This window comes from Apteryx mantelli, chromosome 1 (genome assembly GCF_036417845.1).
Source record: "Apteryx mantelli isolate bAptMan1 chromosome 1, bAptMan1.hap1, whole genome shotgun sequence".
NCBI classification, from domain to species: domain Eukaryota; kingdom Metazoa; phylum Chordata; class Aves; order Apterygiformes; family Apterygidae; genus Apteryx; species Apteryx mantelli.
In genome coordinates, this window is record NC_089978.1 from 220,826,522 (window position 1) to 220,851,740 (window position 25,219).

General features: G+C 44.9%; 1 protein-coding gene across 1 annotated transcript in view; it reads left to right on the forward strand.

Annotated features, from left to right (window-relative positions):
* The window catches only part of NET1 (neuroepithelial cell transforming 1), a 53,787-nt gene that overhangs the window by 15,441 nt on the left and 13,127 nt on the right, over window positions 1-25,219 (forward strand). The window contains exons 2-3 of the mRNA XM_067317566.1: window positions 14,180-14,246; window positions 19,637-19,696. Of these exons, the coding sequence (XP_067173667.1) occupies window positions 14,180-14,246; window positions 19,637-19,696 (127 nt within the window). The remainder of the gene's footprint in view (window positions 1-14,179; window positions 14,247-19,636; window positions 19,697-25,219) is intronic.

Below are 25,219 nucleotides of genomic sequence, written 5' to 3' on the forward strand. Positions count from 1 at the left end.
TTTAGAGTCGAATGGTTAGTGCCTCCCCACCCAGCCATGATGAAGGGAAATAATTTCTTGAATACTACAGGAGGACTGTTTTTTTTCCCCCTGCCCCGTTTCCCTCATTGAATTGATATTCTTTCATGACACCTGTCTTCTGACCAGCTCCTTTTCCAAAACCATATAAACTAAATCTGCTCCAAGGTGAATTGGGGTGGGGGAAAAAAAAAAACAACTGAGCAGGGAACGAAAGCACGCAAACCTGTTTTGAGCGCTCTGGGCTCTCTGCGTGTGGGTGGGCTGGAGGAGGAACGCAGCAAGGTTGGGTTGGGAGTATTCATCACATATATCTTCACTTGAAAGCCGCTCTGCAAAGTTGTCTGGGTGGCTCCAGATTCATTTCTGACAACCCAGTGCGTGTCGGTCTTTGATATCAGAGAGACCACAAAAGTCTATTGCATGAGGCTGCAAACAAGCTGATTTTCCTCCCCCACACACATGTAAAGATCTTAATACTTCCTTTTTTTTCATAATCACTTCCATATCTTCCTCAGTGAAAGCAGTTAGTTACAGGGCTTGGTTCAGTTTAAATCTGTAGATGCAAGGTTTTCCAGCCCATGGGTAATTTTTTTTTTAATGACAGCCGTGTTCATGAGTCCCTCAATGTTTGGAAAATATCACCCAGAGCACCATGAAGCATAAGCTAATTAGTGGCCTGTACTCTAAGTCCTTCACAAATGACATTTCCATTAATTTCATGGGACTTTGGCCTTCATACAGCGATCTTCCACAAGCCTCGCAGCGTGCCTGAGCAGCTGATTTTGTTATAACTGTTTTACAGAGGGGTCAGCTTTGAAACTCGGAGCGGTTAATGACAGACCAAGGCCGATGAAGAAGTGCTTTCAGTAATGTGTCCATTAACTACAGCGCGGCCTGGCCTTTGGCTCGCCCGCCTAGAAAACTGCTTGCCGCTGTATGCAGCTAGTGTCACGTCTCCTTCCCTAAGGTTGTTTATATTCAGTAAAACGAGCTGGTGTTTTAACTTGTACTGTATCAGGCGTCGGGAAAGGCGGTGCTCTCCCGAGCCGATTATCGCTTTGTATAGATAGATCCTACTGTACTTCGTAGTCACGTGTAGGGCTGTTGCAATACTGGCTCATATACGTAAGGGGGCAGATTTGCAATTCTTCCATAACCTAAATCAGTTTTCTTTGTGTTTTTTTTTTTTAATTTTTGCTTTGGGTTAATCTTTAGCAGAGACAGAATAATCTTTGTGCTAACTGTACAAAAATGTTCTCTTGAACGTGAATAACCGCTAGTTGAGCTAAGTGAATTTTAATGCAGGGTTTCCTGTGCACATGCCTAGCTGACTTTCTCTTCTGCAAAGACTGTATATTCTTTCTAGTGAGATGCTATGTTTCCCTTGAGCTGGGAGATTTATTTTGAGTGTGGGCTGTTTGTTTGTTTTAATAACTGGAAACAGCTATAAACCTTTATTAAAACTCCGTTCCTACTCTCTGTGATTAAGACTTGAAAACAGTCTTCGGGTGTACTTATAGTTCTCCCGGGGAAAGAGATTAGAGACTCCTGTCTGAACTCTCCTTTCTTTGTCATCATGCTAGCTCATATGGCTTCCTTGGCTCCCAAGCAGCAACCTTTTCCCTTCCAGCCTCCATAAAATTATCCCTGGAGGCTGCATTTTCCTTGTCTACTGCAATAACTACATTTTTCCCCGTTTCTTAATCCTTCATCTGTATTGTTTTGTCTGAGTTTCAAACTCTCTTCCTCTCTTTGCAGGCCTTTCATTACTCTGTTCCTTATTTGCTCGTGTCTCTAAAACCTTCTGTATGATCAGATATCCAAATGACAACTGAGCTATGTCATTCCTACAAAGATAATCTGGGCTTTAGCCTGAGGTCTGACCTGATCTTTACTGCTGTCCAGGCACAAGCTGAGCTAAACTGCCCAATTTGAGAGAATGGAAAGGATCTTGAACTGGGACTTTGCAGCCAGTGCTTGAACCAAGTCATCTGAGAGCTGATACTCCTCTCGTGCTTTCACACCACTGGGGGACAACGGAGGGTTTTGGGGACAAAGTGCAAGATGTGTTCCTAAACGCATGCAGGTGAGCATGGAGGCAGAGAGGACCGAGAAACATTGCTACGGTTTTTACGTTGAGGCTGCGTGACTACGAGCTTAGGTCAGACACGGGTACCAACCGTTTGGACTAACTTCAGTTGGGATCCACCACTGAAGCTTCCACAGAAAGGACACGGTTGAAACGCTGAGTGAAGGATACAGCCGCCGAGGAAGCTGAAGCCTCCAAACTCACAGGGGGAGGAAGGTTGTTCAAGGTTAAGAGTGTGAAGAAAGGTAGTCGCGTTGAAAGGAGACAAAGATCTTGACTGAGCACAGAAGGTGCACGAGTTAAATCAGCGTGCCTTAAATGAATTTAATAAAACAGTACAAACCCTGCTGGTGGAAAATAAATTCCCCCAGGGTAGTTACTGGTCTGTGTCAGCTTAGCACAGGTTGATTTGTTACTGGCTCGCAGAGCTGCCTGGGATATCAGCAGTAAGTGTGTTTACTTATTCTTATATTTAATAAGCAAAGAATGAAAGGGACCGCCCCTTCAGAGAGTAAAAGCATTAAACAATCTCCTCTGAAAGAGTAAAGTACACCTTCAAGTTCTTGTGAAGTCTAAATATTTAAAATATGAAGTCACTCGGTGCTGCCTTACCACCCACCTACTAAGGTCTGTTTCTTTTACAATCTTACCCTTAAATTGTATGGACATTACACTATACATCTCCACCCTGCAACCATTTCCTGCCCAGCTCCTCAGTCCCTGATATTTTCTGATTATTTTCTTCTCTTCTGGCCTTTTTCTTTTTTTTCCTAAAGCTCCATTTTCCTCTTTGATTCCTAGACTTCTAGCTACTAGCTTGTTTTGCTTGTCCAAGTCGTCTCCTCTCCGTTTTCCGGTTCAGTGCTGACTGTCTTCATCCTCCAAAGCAATGCAGGGCAGCTTTTGATAGCCTTGCCCAAGATGAGAAGGAGGTGAACTGACTCAGACCAAGGATCCATCTGACCTCTAATACATGTTTCCAACAGTGTCCAGAGTTGGATGCTTAGGAAGGAGTAAGGACAGGACTGATGCTTCTGAGACTTTTCACCTGTATCATCCCAATCTCCACCTGTTTTCAAGGTGTCTGTTTTGTGGCCCTCAGTAAATCTCTCCCAAGTCCTTGGCCGGTCTCATCTTGATCCAACGTGGACCTTGCATCCATGCCAGCCTTTGACAAGGAGCCCCACAGGTCAGATGCCCGGTCGAGCACCTGGCTGGCGCGTTGCCCAGGACGGTGCCTCTCCCACCACAGTGGGCAGGAAGCGGGATGTCACCGGCCCCCACCCCAGCCAGGCTGGGTTTTATGGCTTCTGCGAACCTGCACTGCCTGGTAGGACAAATACTGGCGTAGATTATTGCGAGATGAAGCAATCTTGGTGTTTATTTAGGGTTTTTTTTTTTTTTCTTGTGAAGTGCAAATAATTACGGGTACAGCGTCCCGGTGCTGATGAGTCCCCACGCTGCCGTAGCAAAGGGTAAGATGGCTTCCTTTAAACACACACACACGTGGCAGCACCGCTCCGCTCTCCCTGCGGTTGCAAATCTCCCCGCCTCCTCCCGTTACAAGGGAGCCTTGAGCTGCAGTATAGTCCTGTATCGTAGAAACAAGCCATGCCAGTACGAGCAAATTACTACACTTCAGCCATTCTTTAACGGCCTTTTATAAGCACGCTTTCGGCTCGAGCGCAAGGTGATCGTGCCTTTCGGTGAGAGCAAGCCGAACTGAGCTCTTAACTACCTCTTGTTTGCTGCAGGTCGCAATGATGCACGCAGATGGTTGCAGTGAATCAGCCGATTAGCCGTAACTTGTTTCACCACGTTAATTTGCTATCTGAGCCCTTAAGCCCTATAACTGGCATAACTGCTTTCTTACTAGGGGCTACAGCTACATAGTTTGCATTTAAAAAAAAAAAAAAAATGCAGCTGAAATGATTGTTTGCATAGCTGCTTAGAGTTTAAAAAAAAAAAAAAAAAGAGAAAAGTTTGTGCCTGTCAGCATTAAATGTATGTTTTCCTGACTGTTCTCTTGTGATAACTTCTAATATTTATTGGATCAAGCTTGGTTCCCACAAGAGCTCAAAATAGTCGTCTGGCTTTGAACCGAGGCACTCTTCCTCGGCTGGCATGGCCGCGAGCCCCCGGCGCTCGCTCCCATGGCTTCTGGGCACTTGGAATTCCTCCGTCCCGACTGCTCTCCCACGAGAGCGTTCAAAATAGGTATCGGAGGGGACAGGGCTGGAGGGGGTGACACTAAGTGGAAACAGTTACGTTTAAAGTACGACCAGTTTCAGCTGAACTTGGAACCTCTTTGCTCCCTGCCTGGAAATACTCTAAGAGTTTAAAGTTCACTTGGAGCCCCCGAGAGCCTGGTTTGGTGGGAAAGAGAAGTCAGGTAAAGTTAAAACGAAAGGGTCAGTGGTTCGCTAAAGCGCGCTGGGGCAGCGGCCTTCACTTCGATACGCAGAAACACTGCAAAGCCTGCCCTATCTTTGAGTCTAGTCTCTAGGAGACGGCGCTTTCCTGCAAGCGCAGCCACTGTTTACAACATTAGCTTCCTCTCTCTTTCCTCCTTGAACGCGGTCCAGCTACCTAAACACTTATTCATGATATTTCTTCTGCTTGTGCTTTATCACCTCATCACGATTAAGTTGAACGCCTCTATTCTTAGAAGGCAGTTTTTACTTTTTCAGTGACGGCAATTTCTCTGGAACACGGCTCTGTTCTGAACTTGGGATGAAAATTTCTGGAAAGCATATGAATTATTCAGGCTAAAGCCTGACTAGAGATATCTCTAAGCCGTAGCCTCCAGAGATGCCTGCAATCAGCTGTACAGCTAGGATGACATGATCAAGTGAGCCAAAAATGTCCTTGTGAATATATTTCTTTAAAAAAAAAAAAAATAGAATATTACTTGCGTTTGAGCTCTAACTAGAACTTCTTGTCTCTTAAACATGGTTTGGAAGATTGATTTCACCTAACTTCAGCCACCTAAAAGTTGACTGTTTAAATTTAAGCCGCACACAAGGCTCCTTTATAGTCGGTACAGAAAGAGAGGCGCCTCCAGAGCATGGCCAAACCAGCCTAAAACGTCTGCTGGAGGTGCTGCCCCTCTCCAGGAGTGACAGGGGAGGCTGGACAACCGCCTGCCCGTCGGGGGGCTGACAGATGAGACGAGCCCCGGCCCGGCCACACGCCCAGCAGGAAACAGGGAGCCAAGGTTTGGCATCTGGCATTGATGTGCTTTTGTGTTCCTGGTTTTTTTAATTGTTCGGATTATCTTGTAGCCATCGCTCATGCGAGGAGTCATTGCACAGCAGACGGACCTGATTGACAAGGGCCTGATGCATGAACCTCGGCGGCTCAAGAGCCGGGGGGGGGCGATTGCTGTGCCGCGGGGAGCCGGGCTCTTCTGCTGGAGACGGTCCCGCAGCGGCGAGAGCCCTTGCGCGGCTGCTGACAAGTGAAATATTTTGTCAGCAGCTGCACTGCTTCTCCTTACAGCCCTCCTCCCCCCTCCGCTTCAGCGTTTAAATCGTGTCTCTGGAAGTGAGAGCACAAATAGCTCTGTGAAGTGGGCAAAACGACTACACGCGGTTCTAGGGGCAGCTTTCGTTTCCTCTTAAGAGGAATAAAATCTTTCTCTTTGCAATAACGGATTATTGCCATAATCCTTTCTTATGTGCTTGTAGGCAAGAATACAGACGTGCCAACCTGGACCTGCCTTTGTACAGCTTTGCCCTTGAGTACCCTAAGGCTGCATAGAGGAGGATCTGCTCTTGCTAATCATCCAAAGCAAAGTACAGATATAGGCAAGGGCGAATGCCCAGATGAGGGAACAACTAGGTGACAGTCTGGAGTGTCACCAATATGAAGACATTGATGCTGATGACTGATCTAGGGAAATGCCAGCTGCCTCCTCTGCCCTGTGAGGATGGTCTTCTAGAGCTTGGCACTTTGGGCTTGGATCTAGTGGTGCTTCTGTGCTCCCAGCTTGGGTATGACCTGGGATTTGTGGCCTCCTCGAGGCATTCAAGCTTTTTCCATTTCCTCAGCGGTATAGGCTCTCTGGGATGCTCCTAGTATTCCCCCCACCACATTTGCCAGCTCCAGCAGAACGTGGTGAAGGTGGTGTACTGCACCGGGGCAAGTGGGAAGCACCCGTGTTTAGGGGCGCCGTAAGGCCAGCGCTGCAGCTGCAGGTCGCCTGTGCAGCTACAGCCGGAGGAGCGTTGTCTCGGCGTGCCAGCTCAGCAGACTAAAGGTTTTAGTGCCAGCCTGTGCTTGCTGCCTCTCCGTTTGGCCAGTGCAAATGTTTGCACAGGCAGGTTGTAAACGGAATCGCTGAAAACGGTGCTCCTACAAATAACCGTGACAAAAGGCTATTGTTAGCGGTTTCATTTCAGCGCCCCGTTGCCGGTGAGCTGCAGTGCGTCATTCCCTTAGGAGCCTCGGAAAATGCCACCGTGTGCTAGGCATAAACTCTGAAGTAATCGAAACGGTTGGGAAGGGATTGTGGGAGGAGAGGAGACCTTGAACGCGTGCTCCCGAAAGCTCTTTTCCTTTCTTTTGCAGAAAGGTCTGGCTTCCAGCCTGAGCAGCGACGCTAGGGAGCTTAGGGTTTACTGAATTTGATTTGGAGCAGACACCCGGTTGGGGAGGGAAGTCTGAAGGCAAACTGGAAGGAAGATGCTTGGGTCATAGGGGAAGCCTGCAGTGAAAAGATATCACTCCAATCCTCAGATGAAACTTCGTGTTGCTGTGCTGGCTGCAGGGAGACTGTTAATGTGCAGCTCTGGAGAGGTCAGGCTTGTGATTATTTAAGGATAGCGGTGCATGTTTAATCTCTTTAGGCCTTATCTGCTCGTGTTCAGCGTTGCCGTTGATTGCTTCTTCAGACAAATGCCCTAGGATTCCACCAAAACCTATGGGGAACAAACACTTCTCAAATGGAAAACCACTCTTCCCTTTCAGTCTGCGCTAAACTTCATAAAACTACTTAAAAATTAAATGCTCTTTATATAATTTAAACCTGCCCGGAGCGTCTGAAAGCGCTTCCTTTAGAAGCAGAGGCTGTTCCAGCATAAAAGAACAAAATAATAGCTATTCCAGAGCGTCTGTAAAGTACAAGAAGTTCTCAGATCGGCAGTAGCAGTGCCTTGTCCTGTCCAAGTGGTAGATGGATTTAAGTGGTTTTGATCGCTGTTTAACTCCGCTGCCGACTGTGCGTTTTCATGGCTTTGCTATTTGGAAAGCTGAGACCGCTAGGATTACTAATTGCACCAGTGTTGCAAAGTGTGACGCTGTTGCTGCCAGAAAGTTATTGTAGCTTTTTAAACCACGTTTCCAGGGAGCAAGCAGTGATTATTTTGCTCTCTATATAATTAGGGCTGTAAATATCCTGCTTCCTTTTGTGTGCCGCTATCTGCGGTAGCATTAATGACGGAGAAGCAATCTGCAAACTTGAACTCCTTGCGGAGTGCATCACCACCGTTTTCCTGTAAGCCACTGAGTCCTGTTGAGTCCTTCTGTCTTGCTTTTAGATATTTAAAATGTCTGTCAATAGTTTTTTTTTCTTCAAGTAAGGCTTTTACCCTGAAGCTTTTCAAGATAAGGAACCATGACAAGTACTGCCCTAAGTGCCCTTAGTCACCAGTTGTTTGCATAGTGCTTGGAGGCCTTTTCTAGTGGCCAAGGCCTCTGGCTATTGCTGAAGTGGAAATATTAGCTATATTAAGTTGGAAATCCAGAAGATATTTTCCACAGAAGAGCTTTAAATTAAAATTCAGAAGGAGCTTTCCGTTCTTGTCAATTAAAGTGGGATTCACCAGTGTGGCTTACCTGTTTGGGGAAAGATTTACTTTTTAATCTGTTCATGTTGCTGTAATATTCACAGTCCTAATACTTAACCGGTGCAAGTTAAGAACAGCTTGCACTGAAAACAAAAAAAGGATTGGGAGTAAGAGGGGAAGGAAACAAGGAATTTCTGCCCAGTCTAAAGAATGTATTTTGGAACTTCAGAAAGTTGAGAGAAGTGCCAGATCAAAGCATTTCTGCAGTTTCCTGGATAAGTCATCAAAAATAAACTTAAAAAAAAAAATAAAATAGTGCAGACTGTCGAATGATGCTGACTAGGCGATGTGGATTTACAGTAAAAAAGGGAGAAAAATGTTTCAAATAACATTAATGGGAAATTGCTCCGATCTGACAAGTGAAGCTCTTCTGTGCTTTGCACTCTAGTCTGGCTGATGGAAATCTGCTCGAGGACGCCACTGCAGATGCCTTTTGGATTTGTTTACTCTGAGTTCTCATTTATGACTCTTATGACTTATTTACGACTTATTTATCTCTCTCTCCTCAAACTTAAGCAAAAGTCAAAAGAAGAGAACCTTTGTTTCTGGATAAGACAACCAATAAAAAAGATGCATGAGAAGAAACAGTGTAAATTATTTGACAAAAACACTCGCTTTCTGTAAAAACTGAGGTAAGATCTAGGTGGTTTCCTCACTGCTCTTTTACTCCTCCCTTCTGAATTTCAAAAAATACAAGCCCTGGAGGGATTCATCATCCTTAGAGTTAAAAGCCGAGTGCTGACTGCTGTTGCTAGTTGCTACATCCGCACTGTCTTGTGCTCACAGGAGGATCCTGATGTTTATTCAAGGAAGCCGGTGAACAATGACTGCTTCCTTCGTCTGGCTTCGATGTGAAACAGTTGTGCCTGCCCACTGGCCTTTATCGATATGTTATCTACTAAATTGCCCAAGCTTCCTCTATTAAGGTTATTGGGGCCTCATGTCCTCCCTGCTATGTTGCCAAACAGGTTTCGTATTCAGAAGTTCCCCTGTTGCCCTCAGCGTAGCTAACTTTTTCAGTAGTATAAATCTGTTTGAAGGATAGCTTGAGACTATAAATGACACGCGCTGTTTTCAAGTTAAAAATAATTCATAGCTAACTTCTGTATGGGCCATCGATGTGGCAATCCGGATTTTAACAGGTCATTGAAAGATGTAATCTTGGCAAGACTGGCAGTTATCATCATTTGCTGGTAAGCAGCCTGGAACATTCATTTCTTGAAGCAAGCACAGGGTACCAAAACAGAAGTGTGTGTTCTTTCTGTGCAGTCTCAACAAGTCCTCCCCTCCCCTGCCCTTAGTTTGGAGAACTTTGCTTTGACAGAGTGTTGCCCCAGCATTTTACATCTAGAAAGTTATTTTCGTGTGTTCGCGTAATCTTCTTCATAACCCTGATGTTCTTCCTTACTTTGAAACAGGTTTCAAAGTTACAGCATTAGCCGACTGTAGTTAACGCTTTCTGCTTGTCTTGAACCCTGTTAAGGCAAAAAAAGAGGCTGGGCCCTCGTTACTTGAGGATCTGCTCGTCCTGTTGTAAAAAAGAAAATGATGCTGGAGACAGTCTGTCAGGAAGAATCTCTGTCAAGAAACCCAAGGAAGTGGGTGGACATAATTTTAGTGTGGTTGTGTTACACAGCAGTGATATCTATGGATATACAATTGGGCTACTGCATAAGCTCTGCATGCTGTAAACACAGATATTTAGCTGTATCCAATTGGCATTAGAACAATACTTTATTTTGCTGTCTTCAGGTGCTAAAACATTATACCCAGGCAGCTCTGCACTTGTTTCAATTAATCATGCTGTGTTTTGAGCAGACGACCATCAGTGCAGTGCTCCATCACACAGCTCTGCTTTTTCTCATGCTGCATGGTGCGATGTGTTAGGTAAAACTCCCAGGATTACTCTTAGGATCATCACTGACCTTTTTTTCACCAGTGCTGTCTTCAAATTCTTGACGGACCTCACAAGGCATGTCCTGCTGAGCACTGCAGTTATGAGTCATCCGTTTGCACGTAATACACGTGGTAGTCACGCAGATGACTAAATTTGGCTCTGTCGTTTTGCAGGGCTTTGCAGGCTCTGCTGGTACTGCTACCGACAGAGGAGGAGTGTAAAATCAAGCGCTTCTGCAGGCAGTTATCCCAATGATCTTTGCTTAAAGGGTACCTTACCAAGGCTTGGATAGCTAGCAGTGACTGGAGAGATGATGCAGGGATGACAGGCGATGATACCTTGAGATGACAGAGGCCGCTTTCCTAAGGATCTTTGTTCTACTTAGCACACGGGTCTGTTGCTCTCGCTGTCTGTCCATTTGCTGCTCCTGACAGCTCCTGGCAGAACTCAGCCAGTTTGTTTTTGTACCGGCACTGATGTCTGGTTTCTTCTCCACGCGCTTGGCTAAAGACTTGAAAAGGAAGGAGGTTCTCTAAGATCTCTTAACGCCATAAAAGGCTCGTTCCTATTAACAAAAGCTGATCAGAAAATGTCCATGATACAAAGATCTTTAGAAACTTGTCATCTAGAATGAATAAAACTTTCTGCGCGTGGACCACCATAGGTGTTAGTGGTAGGACAGAAGGAGCAGCTTCTGATTTCTGCCTCACCCTCTTCTCTTGATTGAGTCTTCTTACTGGACCATTGGAGAGGAGGGAAGAGTAGCCTGTCTACAACCTGATCTGTTCTTCCAGAAGACCTGTGTTGGGCCTTTGTAGGACTGAAGGGAACTTTATAACTGGGGTGGATACTTCTTGTTATATGCCCTTTGTGGGAGGTATTAGCGGCATTTCTCCCCACGGCTGAGTGAGCAAGGGAGAACGTTTAGATGACGGATGCAAGTAAGAGGTGGAGGGATTTTTCCTAACCTTGTGGGGAGATTTTTGAGCAGTATTCCTATTTTTCTCCCCACCCCTATGGCTCATTTCAAAATGCTAAGAAGGTTTCCAATTCATCCCTCTCATACATGATCATTTCTCCTTATTATTAAAGAATAGTGGCTATCTACTCTTGGCATTGAGCAGTAGAGAGGTTAATACCTGCATGTTCATCTCTGCTAGTTGTCTTTTGGAGCACACCATCAGGCATATTCCCTGGAGGGATGGAGAAGGGCCTTTTCCAAGGGCAGCGAACAGGCCAGAGCGAGAAACATCTTGCACAATTAGCTAAATGATTCCTTCCCACCCCAGCTCGGGCAGAGGGGGAAGTGAAATACTAGATAAGCGAACCCAAGAGGTATCACAGAGTGGTTGTGGTTGGAAGGGGCCTCTGAAAATTGTCTTCTTCAACCCCCTGCTCAAGCAGAGTCAAAGCAGGTTGCCCAGGACCGCCGTCTAGTTGGGTTTTGAATATCTCCAAAGATGGAGACGCCAAAACCTCTCTGGGCAGCCTGTTCCAGTGTTCAGCCACCCTTGGCGGTGAAGAAGTGTTTTCTTATGTTCAAGTGGAATTTCCCGTGTTTCGGTTTGTGCCGTTGCCTCTCATCCTGCCACTGGCCACCGCTGAGAAGAGTCTGGCGCTGTCGTCTTTACACCCTCCCACCAGATATTTGCATTGCCTTGTAACACGCCTGCCAAAACAGAACGCTGCTTTGCATTAAAATCTTGTTATAATGCCTACATAACTGGCATAAAACATTGCACGGTAAATAGAAATTGTAGTAGCCGCTTTAAATTTAGGAGCGTAAGAAGACCTGATGCTGGTCCTAGCACACCTTTACATTTATGCTTTCTGAAAGGCTGCTGTAGCCGGAGTTGCTTGATTTTTTTACTCCATAAAACCTCCGTTTGGCTGGAAGCTGGGTGCACCAATATAAATGAGGCAAATTCCTTCTGCTTGTTCTCTACGGCAGCTCCTTACCTGGGGTCCCCCTGCTCCCAGCGGGGAGGGGAGCGCACCCAGGAGCCCGGACAGCGCGGACGCAGCAGCCCCGGGACGAGCGGGGGTTGCTCTGAACCGTCTGCAAGCCTCGGGTGGCTTTCAGGCCGCAGCGTGGTCCCGCTGGTGTCGGAGAATGAGATTCATGGAAGCAAATCACTCTCGCAGCTCCCAGGAAAGAACCGCTTCCAATAGACACGCAGGTTTAGGCCATTCTGGTAGCTCTTTATAGCTGTGCAGGGCACAGTTTGCAGACCATTAATTCTCTCTCTGCTTTTCTATCTGTGGCCAAGGAAGGTTTAATCAAACCCATAAATCTTGGCCTTGGCAGCCTGGCAGGTTGGATGTTGGGATTAAGCCGCGCGGATTTCTTTCTCGTGAGAAAAATGACTCTATTTTAATTTCAAAGAAATCTGCTGCTCATTCCCAGATTTTCTTCCTGAGCATTATGTACTCTTAAAAATCCCAGAGAATGTTTCCTTCCAGAAATTTCTCCTCTGTCTAGAAGGCGGGGTGCTGGTAAGTGGCAGTTCTTGGAAGTGCCCCTTTCCTCCCTGGAGCTGTGTCACGGACAAAGTGAGTCTACTAAAGCTTTTGGCTGGTCCTTAGATACCTGAAAGCGTCAATCTTAGGGGACAGTTTCCTTTGGTTTTATTTAAATCGTAATTTGCATGTACGGCACTTTGAACAAAGTTTATTTAGGGAAAACCATTTTTGAAGCCTGGGACAATGTTGCTGCTTCCTGGTTTTCTGCTGCGGATGCTGCTGGCTTAGCTGTTTCCACCGCTTGCGTGGCGGCTGCCTTGCACGAAGGCTCGGAGCGGAGGAGATGCTCTCAAACAGGCCCACAGGTCCACAGAGCATCCGTGATGCTCTCTGGAGCCCGGATCGCAGAACCAGTGCAGGTATCCCACCGCCGGTTGTATTTCTTCTCAGATTTGAGGTTGAAATTAAACACTGTCACTTGCAAGTGTACTAGCAAAAGTATGCCAAGCAAAGGGCTAGCGCAGAAATACGTTTACAGAGGAAATGTGCTAATAAGTTCACCTGTGTAGCGTGCACCTACTGCATAAAGTGTTTGCCTCATCACTGAAAGCGCCTTATATTCCTCCACATCTTTCTTCCGTTAAGGTACACTTCATAAAACATTTATCTCGGTGTTCGGAGCTGGCTGGTTAGAAGCGCAGAAGTATTTTCTGGGCGGTTGGCTTCTATTTTCCAAATAGCAGTCCGGAAAACCCCACCCTGCACAAATCTTTTAAAGGCAAATGCTTTTTCTCTTCTGATATGGGTAGTCGCTGACCTTACTAATTACCTCGTGAGATGAATTTTCAACAAGGCCTGAGCAATGCTGGAGCGTTAAGTCCCCTGAAAGTTGAAAGGATTGCATTCCTGTGTTATTTCCATGTTTTTGAAAATCCTGTGGGATCTTAGTACGAAGAAGAAAGGTGCAGCTGGCGAGAAGATGTCTTTTCTGTCTGAGCTTGTGGCAGCAAGGGAGAAATCTTCTCCCCGTTAGATGATGCAGCTGGCCGTCTTTGAAAAAAGAGAGCGGCCTGTTCGGGTCTCAAATTCTACATGTGGAAACCCAATGACAGACAAAAATGCTTCTCTATACTAGGGCCAGAATAAGCTTTGAAAAGTTGTTGCTGGAAACATACCTGAAGTCCACCAGACAGTGAAAGTTGGAACGCTACGTGTTTGCTCAACTCAGCGCTAGTACAATAAATGACTTGCATAAGGCAATTCGTTTACCATTGTTCGTGGAGCGAGGATTATACAAACGGTCCATTGTGCGTATTGCATTCTGGTGGTTTAACTTTCTTGGATCGAGACTGACTTAATGAAAGACCACAACTCAATTCCTGCTTGTAATTTTATGGGAAACTACAAGGCTGCATTGTCAAAGGTGTAGCTTGTTGCTTGCTTTCCTTTCAGCCTCGTTAACCTTGGAAAACGAGGCCACAATATTATTCTCTTTTAATTATTGTTATTTTTTTTAGCCTTCCTCTTGGTCGATTTAAACCAACTGGCAGATGTGTGGTCAAAGAAAGTTTTTTCTCCGGACCAGCCTGCAGGGCCCAGTGGGAGGTTTTTGCCTGCCTCTGTAGCACAGAGCCATTTATTGTAGTAAACCAGGATTTTTCATCTAACACCTGCAATGGGGGAGCGGGGGGGAAGACCAATTCCTTTGGTCTCTCCTACCCAAAGACCGTGCTACGTTATTGTTTTTGAGACTTTTGTGTTAGAAGCTGAAGATCTACAAGCAGTGGGTAACAGATGTAGTTTATCAATTGCTGCAGCAACCCATACGTTATTTACCTTAATCCTTTTTTGTTTTCGTAGGTACCCTCTGAGACGAGGCAGTTCTTTCACGTTTCTGACTCCTGGACCGCACTGGGACTTCACCCTGGTGAGTAAAACAAGGGGTGGGTGAACATAGCAAAGGCATGCAAACAAAAGCAAGAATAAGGAGGTGAAGGTCCAGCTCCCTGGAGGAGAAAGAAAACAAACATGTGCCTCTCTACGAGGCTGGACAGACACTTTCTGAGCCCCTGAGGCTCCTGAGCTTTAGCTGGAAGGTGCTTTTTCTGCTTTTTTTTTTTCTTCTTTTTCTTTTCCAGCAAGTATATGGCCTTGCTGCTGTAAGCCTTGTACTCTTCTCTCCATCCTATGGTGTGTAAAGTGGTTTATATCTTCCTAGAGTGCCTCTAGAGCTGGTAGAGAAAGATGGACCACTCTGGAGAGTGGTTCCAGGGACCTTCAATGGGTTTCTGTTCTGAACTGCTTCTTCATGAAGTCTGTCCCTCTTCACACACTGAGGACTGCAAGGCGATTAGTCAGCTGAAGTAGGTGCTTAGCGCCTGGTGTTGTGCATATACAATGGTGTCCTCTCTTAAAGCTCATTTTCATGAGCTGCCTTGACCCTGCTGCCCCTGGAAGCAGCGATCCCATCCTCAGCCAGCAAGCTGATCTGGCTGAAAAACGTGCCTTACCAAAAAGAAAACAAAGAGTTTGGGATGAGCTGATCCAGCTGACTGTGCAAGCTGCATCGATGCCAGCGTTGGCACGATGAAGGGCGTGAGAACACATCTGGAGGGTGGGAAAAAGTCCCATCTAAAATCATCCGGAGCTTCTTGTGAACGTATGCATTCAGACAGCACTCTGGCTATGCCTTGAAGAGCAGCCATGTGCAATTTTGAGGCTGCATAAACACCAGTCCAGTGTGGGAGTCGATTAAACAAAACCAAAAGCTCTTGTAGATTTTTCTTTAGATTAATTTTAGAAATTTTCATCTGGTGACTACAGCTACAGTAACATACACATTCAAATATTACAAAGCCCTAGAAATTATATTCTCTCAAATTTGAAAATATTATGCTCTATCATCACAAATTAAAAGTATTTTATTTCTATTTCAAGTCATTCCTGTTCTCGATATGTTTTTTTTTATTCTGCTTTTATTTTGCAGCATGCGTATTCAGTTCAATTCTCAATTAGGCATGACAGTTCATGACACAGACTGCAGAAGGCAAAGAGACTGTTCTTGAATGACTTAATTGCTTATCTGCATTCCTCCATCATGTCCCTCATCAGCCTGGTCTACTGCCATTTCTCCCTTCACGCCCAAGTAGCTTCATCTCCAGCCATAGCCAGTGGGCACCGCTCAACTCCAGCCCCGTTCTGGAGATACCGGCTTTTTTGTGACATGCTAGAGGTTAGACTTTGACGGATAAACCCACCGCTGGCCTCCAGAGTCATTAGCTGGGAAGGCATGGAGAGGTGGGCGAGTGTGTATAGCAGAGAAGAAATGCAGGAGAGAAGGAATAACGAAGGAGAACGCAGAGCTATGGAGTTCAGTTGCCCAGCAGATCTGTCCTTGCTACACAGCCTGGGACCTGGCCTCCACTTCGGCATTGCCAATGTAGTTAGGTGGTCACATTGACCAAACTACTGTATTTTGGTTGTGACCCGTAGGCAAACGAGCTCTGCACTTCTCTTGGTTTCATGTATTTCATGTGCTGGAATAATGTGTGTCACAAAATGTTTTTTTTTTCCCTCTAACCACCAAGTACTAGTATGCCAGTCACAAATAGCATCTCTTCCTGACATAGTTTATGCAGCTTTTCTGGCAAAATGCAATATGTACCTGGCCTGCGTCTCAGGGGAAGTGGTAACCAAGCTAAGCGTCCTTTCCATGCCTGCAGAGGTTTAGAACAAAACGACCAGCGCGTGTTCTGCAAATTCTAAGAAAAATCCAATGAAAGTTGTGTTAAAACATCCTCCTGATGGCTCCTGACTGGAAGCAAGCCTAATCATAGTCTGTTTTCCTTTCCCCCTTTTCATTAAATAAGATGCATACACGAAAACCAGGCACTTGATCTTTGTTGATTTAACGGTCCTGATGTACATTCCTTACCTGAAGTCACACTGGCTTTTTATGATTTCAGGTGGGCAATAAGCAGCAGAGAACAGACTGATCCCTGAAGAATAAAGATCCTGTTTTTATGCAAAAGCCCTTAGTATGAGCAGGGGAAAACTAGATGGCTGGAATTGTTTGCAAATTGAAACGCTGTGCTTTCCTGAAAAACATTCCTAGAGCTTTAATCGGAATCCTTGAAATGTAATTAACATTCATGCTCATGGCATTGTTTAGATCTTTCTAAAATAAGTCACAAATATTTAGCTCTCCCCTCTTGATTAGCGTTTTTTTTATGCTTTTCCATTACAATACCCCTTTGAGAGCCTAAGCAGGGTCTCACGGTTTTTACAGTTTAATAACTTTCATAGAAATAAGTTTTTCCACATGACTTGAGTTTCGTGAGAAGGTTAACGTATCAGATCTCTGATTGTGACCGTCTCAAAAATGTGAGAAAACAGAACTGCAGCAGTCGCCTTCCTATCATGCGGCTTTAAACGCCCAGATTTGAGCAGTCTGAAGAGGGAGTTTTCCTGGAATCTGTTTCTTTTTTGGCACCACGCAGGAACGATACAGCTGGCTCTGTAGTCAAATGTCTACGTTTTTGTATGAAACTATACTGGGCAAAGGAAATGGGGTCCAGCCAAAGCAGTACTTATTGCATAAGTCTAGCCAGTTTAAAAACAAAACTTTGGCCTTCCTTTAGTGTCTGGGCTTTGGTCTGGAGCTGTATGTTAAAGATGTTAATATACTTGACTACATAAGGAACGAATAACACTGAGACCAGAAAGGCGTGGTGTCTTTGTCTTTATTGCAAATTCTCCTCTGTTAAGTCGACGCTAATATCGTTGACATACATATGGGAAAAATAGTCTGCAGTCCAAAAAGGTGTGGTTCTAGCCGTCTTTTATTGCAGGCTCTGATAAATAACCAACTTTGAATGTTTTACTGAACTTAAAAGACAAATGTCTGTGTTTGCATGTGTTCTCAAGCCTGCCAAAAGTCTGTTCAAAAAGTATGGAATGTGCTAGGACATTAATTCAATGTCAGTGCTACAAATTTGGTAATACATAATGTCTCATATGAGAAGTTTTTTTTCCTCTGTGGTTAGCAAGTCTATCAGCAAAGGGATTCACTCACATGACTGAGGCAGTATCTTGTCTTTTCAAATACAAAACAGAAAAAAACACAATTTAAATTGTAAGGGAACTTTGTGCTTGAATCCGCTTCTCTGGCTGGTTTGAACAGCTGAGGGAAAAAAAGCACACCACCAAAACCCAAAATACAAGAAACTAGTGAGTATCTGTACTTCTGTAACATGTCAGTATTACATGTGTGTATTTAATTTAACAGTTAAACGGTAGAGTCAGCATAATGTGGATAGACAAGAAGACACATTGGAGCCTAAAAACGTTTCGTATGAAAGGACTAGAAAACAAAAGAACAGGTTTCTGAGAACCCTCCTGGGAAGCTGGACGTCCCCTAAACGACATCAGGTTTTCAAAGGAACCATGGAAACTAGGCTGGTCAGCAGTTAAAAATAATTCGAATGAATACTTGTACTCAAACATTTTAAGTATACTTACAGTGATGACAAACCTCTGTTAAAGCTGAAACTTTTAGGTTATTTGAATAGATTATTAAATTCTAAGAAGACAGGAATTGCACGCTTGCTCCTGAAAAGAAAGTCAAGCTGCTGAGCTGGTAGAGCACCAAGAACTGAAATTTGTTGAAGTTCAGAGTGACCTTTTGGTTGTAGAGCAGTTGCAGAGAAGATAGTGTCCCCATTTCATTCAGTCGAATGTTTAGTCTGTTAATTTTATAAATAACATGTAGACCAATTTGAAAAAAACAAGATAGCTTGTTGTCTTTTTCCATTGTATTTATAACAGTGAAGTGGAAAAGGATGAGATCTACTGAGTCTTAAATGTTGATGGACAAGTGACAAAAACAGGATTAAAATCAACTATTTGTTTTGTGGGTGACCAAACACTTTATGCTCACGGCTCATGTTTTTTCCAGACCAGGTGATTTGCAGGCTGGCACAGTCGAACAGGATGTGTCCACAATTAGTTTTCCACTGTCTAGGTAATGAAAAAATAATGTTGAAGCCCAGATAGTGTACAAAAATAGTGCGATGTTTTAGGAAGCTCAGTGCAGATGTCCTTGGTCATTGCTCCATGGGCTTGTGCTTTTCCTCGGAGAGGCAAGTGGCTGAGAGCTCCCTGGCCAAAGGCATCATCTTTCTGCCTTCGACAAAAATGCTTTTTCTTTCAGCCCATTGCATTTCTAGGAGGGCTGCTTCAGGCACAGCTGTCTGCTGGACGTGTCCAAAGTAATGACGTAAACAGGTGATTTTAACGCCCTCTATTTAAATCAACACTGCCCTTTGGTTCCCATTCTGGAGCTACTGGGGGGCTTTAGTGCCCCACCACACCGTGAGATTTGGGGTTGGGGTGCAGACTGTGAATTGCTGTAATGGGCTGTGTCTGGCCAACCAACCGTCAGTCAGCCACTCTGATTAAAACCATATTATTGACTTTAGGGTGTAGTCACCGGATATGGTGACTTTTGTGGTGAAGCTGACTTACAGGAGTCCTGCCCTGGCCCTTCTTTTCTCTCCGTATAACTGCTCCCTCTCATATACACATTCAGCTGCTAAGAGGACTGTGCTGTAAAACAAATCACTGATCCACGGTAAAAATCCCCCAAATAAAACATATTTGGATATTGGTAGCTGAGGAGCAGGATCAACCGATCCAGTCCCAGGCTATTTTATGTTGGCACTGCCTCCTGGGTGAAATCTGTGGACCCCTGACTCTTGAACCCCTCTCCAAGCCCAGCCACTTCTATGAGCAGATATTATGAGAATTACATATCGCACCTTCTGCTTTACCTTTAGGGACTTCAAATCCCAAGGATCAACAGGTCTGAGCCCCTTGGTACTTAACTCTTTAAAAAAGCCCAACTTTACTGCTGGATTCCTGACCTCGGAAACCATTTGAAAAAAGAGTTTCATTTAACTAAATGAATGTTAAATCATTTCACAGTGGTAACTGCTGCATTCTACCATCTCGCTAAGATTTTCTACTTTATATGTTACTCCTAGCCGTAATTATGGGAGTGCAGAGAAACAAGTTTATAATCATATGATTTGTAAGTATGATCAGGTGACAAACCAATGAAACAGCATAAAAATGCTTTCCATTTCTTTTCAGCCTTCAGGTGTTTTGACTTATTGCAGTTACTTGAGGATATAAAGAAAGAAAATGTTTCTAGACTGGTTTAAAAAAACAGACCTTTATTATCACATATGCCTTGGGAAGCCGCCTTTTTTAACCCAGATCAAGTCTACAACTATAACTTGGTTTCATCTCTTACAGAAGAGGAAGCGCCGAGAGAAGGACGATGATGTGGTCAGTCTTTGCAGCCTTGACTTTAAGGTAAGCGAAGCATGTTGCTCTACAATACTGTGCTATCATCTGCTCGGTCGACTACAGTAGTTTATCCCGGGGATGCCATACCTTCTGCGTCTGCATTTCACCATCAACAGCTCAGAGAAGTGCACAAGAGCTGTGCTTGCTCTTGCATCCTTCTCTGGGGTGGGCCAAGTCCTGCTAGTGGTGTCCATAGCACTGTTTGGGGCCTCCTGTTTTAATCATCTCCATCTGAAATCTGCCACAGTTTTAATGTTGTGTGAAATAAGTATGTGTAACCTGTGCTTAACAAAAAACACAAGCATTTTCAAGCGATGGGATGCAAAATCATGCAGCATGGAAGCAGCAAAGCTCCTTTGAATTTTGCTGTTGTTTGACTTTAGTTAGTGCGCTTCATCGTATTGCAAACAAGCTGGACTGGCTCGGGTGCGTAAATTATTCTTAAAGCTATGGGTTATAGTGACTTGAAAAGACTGGGGGTGGGAGGGTGCAGAGTTGTATCTTTTCCCAAGGACTACCCAATGCTCGCCCTTCTGAAAGGGAAACAGCTTCCTGCTCTCCATCCGCCTTAAAGATCTCGCTGTCAGACAATTCTCTGATGAGGGGAAGCGAGAGAAATAGTGTTTTTTTCCTGGTAGCTATTGGGTTGAGAGTTAACTAAGTGAGTTTTACGGTTTATTAGATTGGGTTTAAAAGTAATTTGTTGGTGGGGAATTTCCTGCTTGACCTAACGACCAGCACATCCTCTGTTGGTGTCACCGGCTCTGCATTTGCGCATTATTTATTAGGCTCACTTAGCCTGGCTACTGCTTGATGCTTTCCGTGACTGATTGTGCTGTCCAGAGGCTAACGCTGGGCTTTGACCTCTCTAGACTAGATCTACTGTTCTAGATAGGACTGTCCCTGTAATTTCCTAGGAAGGGAGGGCAAAGAGCAGAAAAGATTATCTGCAGAGGGCTGGGACGCAGCACTGCTGACATCTCTGAGCCCGCTGTGTTTTGGGTTTGTTTTGGTTCTGAGCTCTTTCTGGTTTCTGCTACGATTTTGGGGGCTGGACAAAAATCCCATGAATTAGGGGGTGGCCCACAACAGCGATTACCTTAAAGTGAAACTAAAACATCAACAATAACTTGCGTGTTCATATTTTAGGTGTTTTAACTGAAGCCTTCCAAGGAAAAAGGGAAAGCCCTCAGCTAATGCAGTCAAAGTTCAGGCTGCAGCTTTCGTTTAACCTGACTTTTTACCTTGTTCTTTTGAAAGGATCAAGCTCTCCAGGATATTCTTATTTGAGAGTTTGAGGCACACCCACCAAGTACATTCCAGTATCCTTGTTAAAATGCATTAGCAGTACTGATTGGATTGTAATTTGCAGGCTTCGTAACACCAGCCGTCAAGGTTATTAGAAGTTTCAAAAGCACCACAGTCAACTATTTATAGCCAGATTTTCAAAACACTCCCATCACTTGGACTTCTGAGTCTCCTTGTGCACTTAAACTGTAGTCCAGATTATACTTTGCTCTATCTTGATTTTCTGATGGTGAATCAATAGGCTGAAACGTGGCCCCATAAAACACAGATATATCAATTTAATTAACAAAATAAAGTTACAAGAGAAGATCAAAATAATTTAAGATTGTTACAGATAGGTTAAACCTTGCTATTATTTATCCCCATCTTACAGCTGGGAACTGATTTACAGAGTTTGTCTATATAAAGCATATCCCTTGGCACTCTATCCAATGTATGTTTTTAAAATACAGCAAGGGAAGGGGTAATTTAACCTGCATGCGTACCTGTCCTTCTAAAAAGGTTGAACAGTCCTTTAATGATGTTTAATGATATTCTACGTCATTGCTCCGCATACCAGGAAGATGGTACATAAAATTATTGTAGGGCTGGTCACGTCAGCCCAGACAGACTGAAAGGGCCATGCTGTTCTTGCTTATTTTTGTTTGTTAACCTCCTCTTTGCCTCCAGAGCCTGCCTCAAAAATGAGCCAAGTCTATGAGGTCTGTTAAGCTTCTTATCATTTGACGTACGGCCTAAAACCCTCGGAGGCCTCCAAACATTACCTAAATATGAGTGGGAAGTTATAACCTGAGACCAAGTGTACAGTATCCATTTCCTTCAGCACTGAGCCACCCCTGTTCTTGTGCCAAAACACTCTCCTTTGGGGGGAAAGAGGCATTTTCTTCCCAAATCACTTCTGGGGCTGTACTACAATGCGGGCTATTAATGATCGTCTGGACAAGACGGAAGGCAAAGCAAATTGCAGCGCAGGGGCAGAAGCAAGAAACTGAGGACAGGAATTTGTTAAGCAGATCTTTAGGCTTCCATACTGAGCGCTGCTCCCGCATTTCAGCTACGTTTACGACCAACTTCTAGCTAAGTAATCACATATGAAATAGTTGCACGTTACCCCAGAGTTATGTAAGGTGTTGAATGATTCATGGGAGGAAACCAGACTGTGTTTTTTGAAGGTGTGTATATCTTGATGTTTGTTAGCAACTAGATCCTTTTTGGTAGGTGATAGGGAACAGACAGATGTGATAGTGTATTTTACCGGAGGCAAAACGAAGCCAGGCTGAGTAATGTTTAAGAATCACGTCTCGTCTGGACTGTGTTTTCTGGTGGTTATGGGATGTCCTCCTAAGGCTTTAGGAAGAGGAATTGCGCGGAGGAAGTGAAGTCTTAGTGAGGACCCTTTTCTGACCCTTTTTATGAAAGCGCAGTGCTGTGCGCTCTCCAAGCCTTACTCACCTTTTTGGGACCAACTCCGTGAACATTACTCAGCCTGGATAGGAGAGGAGTTCAGGCCACACAAGCCCTGGAGTTGTACCAGCACTGGCGGTGGAGGGAGATTGCGTCTATGAAGCTGACAGTCGCTCCAAGGAAGGCAGATAAGCTCTGACTTTCCAACATAGAAAATGACCTGAATAAAAGAGAGGGGAGGGAGAATCCTTGTGCGTCTGCATTCTTGCTGGTCCAGATCACTTGAAACCATCAGTGACCGTCTTTCCATGGTCAACGTTCCCACAAGCAGCTTGGCTCGAGGCAGGGGTAGCACAGCCTAAAGAACAGCACTAAGTGATGCAAGAAATTGCTTCTTCTTTGGAATATAAATCCATAAACTTTAAAGAAGCTGCAAAAACAGCCCGTCCCTCCTCCCTTCCCCCCCTCCCAAAGATGCAACAGCTCTAGAGGACTTTTATGGGAATTTTATTGGCGTGTCTGATTCATGCAAGAACGTGCCCGTGCATAAGTTACAAATTTGTATTTGGAAACAGACTTTGATCAAAATGAACATCTCTGGGATTGGCTGCACCGCACAACTCTGAAAAACAACATTTGGCACATGAGCAGGTCAGGGGTTTAAGTCATTTGCAGTTTCTTGCTCTATTACTTTGTTGTTAGGGCAGACGTTGTGTTTAATAATATCACAAGATTAGACAGTCCACATTTTCTGGCGTTGCATTCATATTCATAAGATGGAAATTGCTCTCCTGGCCTGAGTACACAAACATTCAGTTCATGGATGGCTGAGGTAACTTGTTTTCTGCGGAGGTCTGCAGAATGCCCTAACTTGTATTTTGGTAAAAATGTATCTGTGTATCGGGTTTTTTGGCACTTGTAACTTTATAATGGAGTTGACTGGCAGCTAATTATAGTGACCTCCCACCATCCAAAATAAATGCTGGATTCCAGACCAGCTCATAAACTTTTCAGATGACCCAATAGTCTCTTGATGGGTCATATCCTACTTTTGCTCATTTTCCAGAATACTGCTCTGAATTTGGCTTTGAATATAAATATCTAGGAGTGGAATGTTAAACACAGCTCACGGACAGTAAACAACTCTGTGTACAGCCGAGGAGGTCTGACTGCCTGGGGCGCATGAGAATATAACGAAGAACAAGATTGCCCGTGCAGTTCTTGTTTTTTCCAGTCCTTGAGTGTTCTGCGTGTTATGCTATATATAGTATATTAAGAATTCCTATAAAGTCAGTTTGTGGCTGGATTTCAGTTCCTAGTAAACAAGATTTCTAAACGTACGTGCGCAACAATGAAAATGAATATGCTATGAATGTTATGGATGCTTTCATTTTCCCCGAGACTTCAAGCCGCCAAAGGGATTAAAATGTCGCAGGTTCTTTCTTTGAAGAAATTGAATCCAGATGTCAGTCACATTAGAGGCATCCAGGACCTACGAAAACTGGGAAAACTGCCCACGGAGGAATACCCCCTCCTCCCGGCTCCAGTAGAGCACCAGCTCAAGCCTTCTTCCCCAGCCGGTGGCAGAACTGAGATTTTTGGCTCTTTTCTGCAGCAACAAACATCCTTCTCGCAGGGTTAGGTATAAAGTAGAGCAACCCTGAAGTGTAGGGGCTGTATAACTTGGCCAGACCTGAACTATGGGGAGATCAAGGGTGCTGTAATGACTCTTCCACCGAAGGCAGCTAGGCTGAAACCACAGCCCAGGCCTGCTGGGGTTTCACGTTGACCATCTGCCTGCTGTTCTCGCGCTGCCAAGAGAAGAGACGGGAGCAGGTCCCGAGCGCCGGGCGCGCTGAACGCAGGTGCGGGATGACACGTTCAGCTGTTGGGGCAGCGCGCCCGTGCCGCGAGTGGTCTGCGTGCCCCACTCGGCAACCCCTGGCACTAGCCAGATGCCATGCGGCGCTTCAGCAACTGAGTATTTTTAACTGTGAAAACTTAGCATCAGTCTGGAACTGCGCATGGGAATTTTGATGCATGTTTTCATGGGAATTCATCGTTTGTTAGTCTAAAATTTATCTGATGATGCTTTGGGGTTGAAATAACAAAATGGCATGTCAATACCCTGGAGAGCATTTTTTATTTAGCAGCAGCCTTACCCAGAATAACTCGCAGGAGCGAAGAATGTCACAGGTATGAAGCCGTCCAGGACTTCAGGCAAACAGCTCTATGTAACAACAGTCCTCCATGTAAACGAAAACCCACGCTAAAAATAAGAGTAAAACAATGAGGGCTGGGCGACTCCTCTGTCACTCGACCTCTTCCCAGCTCCCTAATTTGATGGTAGGATAGAAGTCACTGAGTTATTTCACACCTAGAAGTGAAAATCAACAGTTGAGTATAGGGGAGGTTCGCTCTTAATACCCACTGGCAGGAAAGCAGGAAGAACTAGCCTGTTATCCGTCGTTCGGCAGCCGCCGACTGGCTCGGCCGCATTCTCATGGCTCCAGAGCCGCCACGGCGCGGGCTGATCCCTGCCCGGCCGGCCAGAGGGATAGGGAAGGCACAAGGAGGTTGGAGCCAGCGCAGTGGGGCGAGGGGGCACCGGGAGCACGGAGGGGTATTATGAGATGCTGTTGGCTAGAAGAGCATGTCCTGGGGTTGAGGGACACTGGCGTCATGGCGTGGGCACAGCTCCGTAAGTCAAGATTCATTGCTTCTGCTGCACGAAGAACAGTTGTCCTTTCCTTTGCTTTTCCGTTACCTTTTGGCCTTTGTCGGGGGTTTCCCAAGTACCACAGTCGTCTTCAGAAT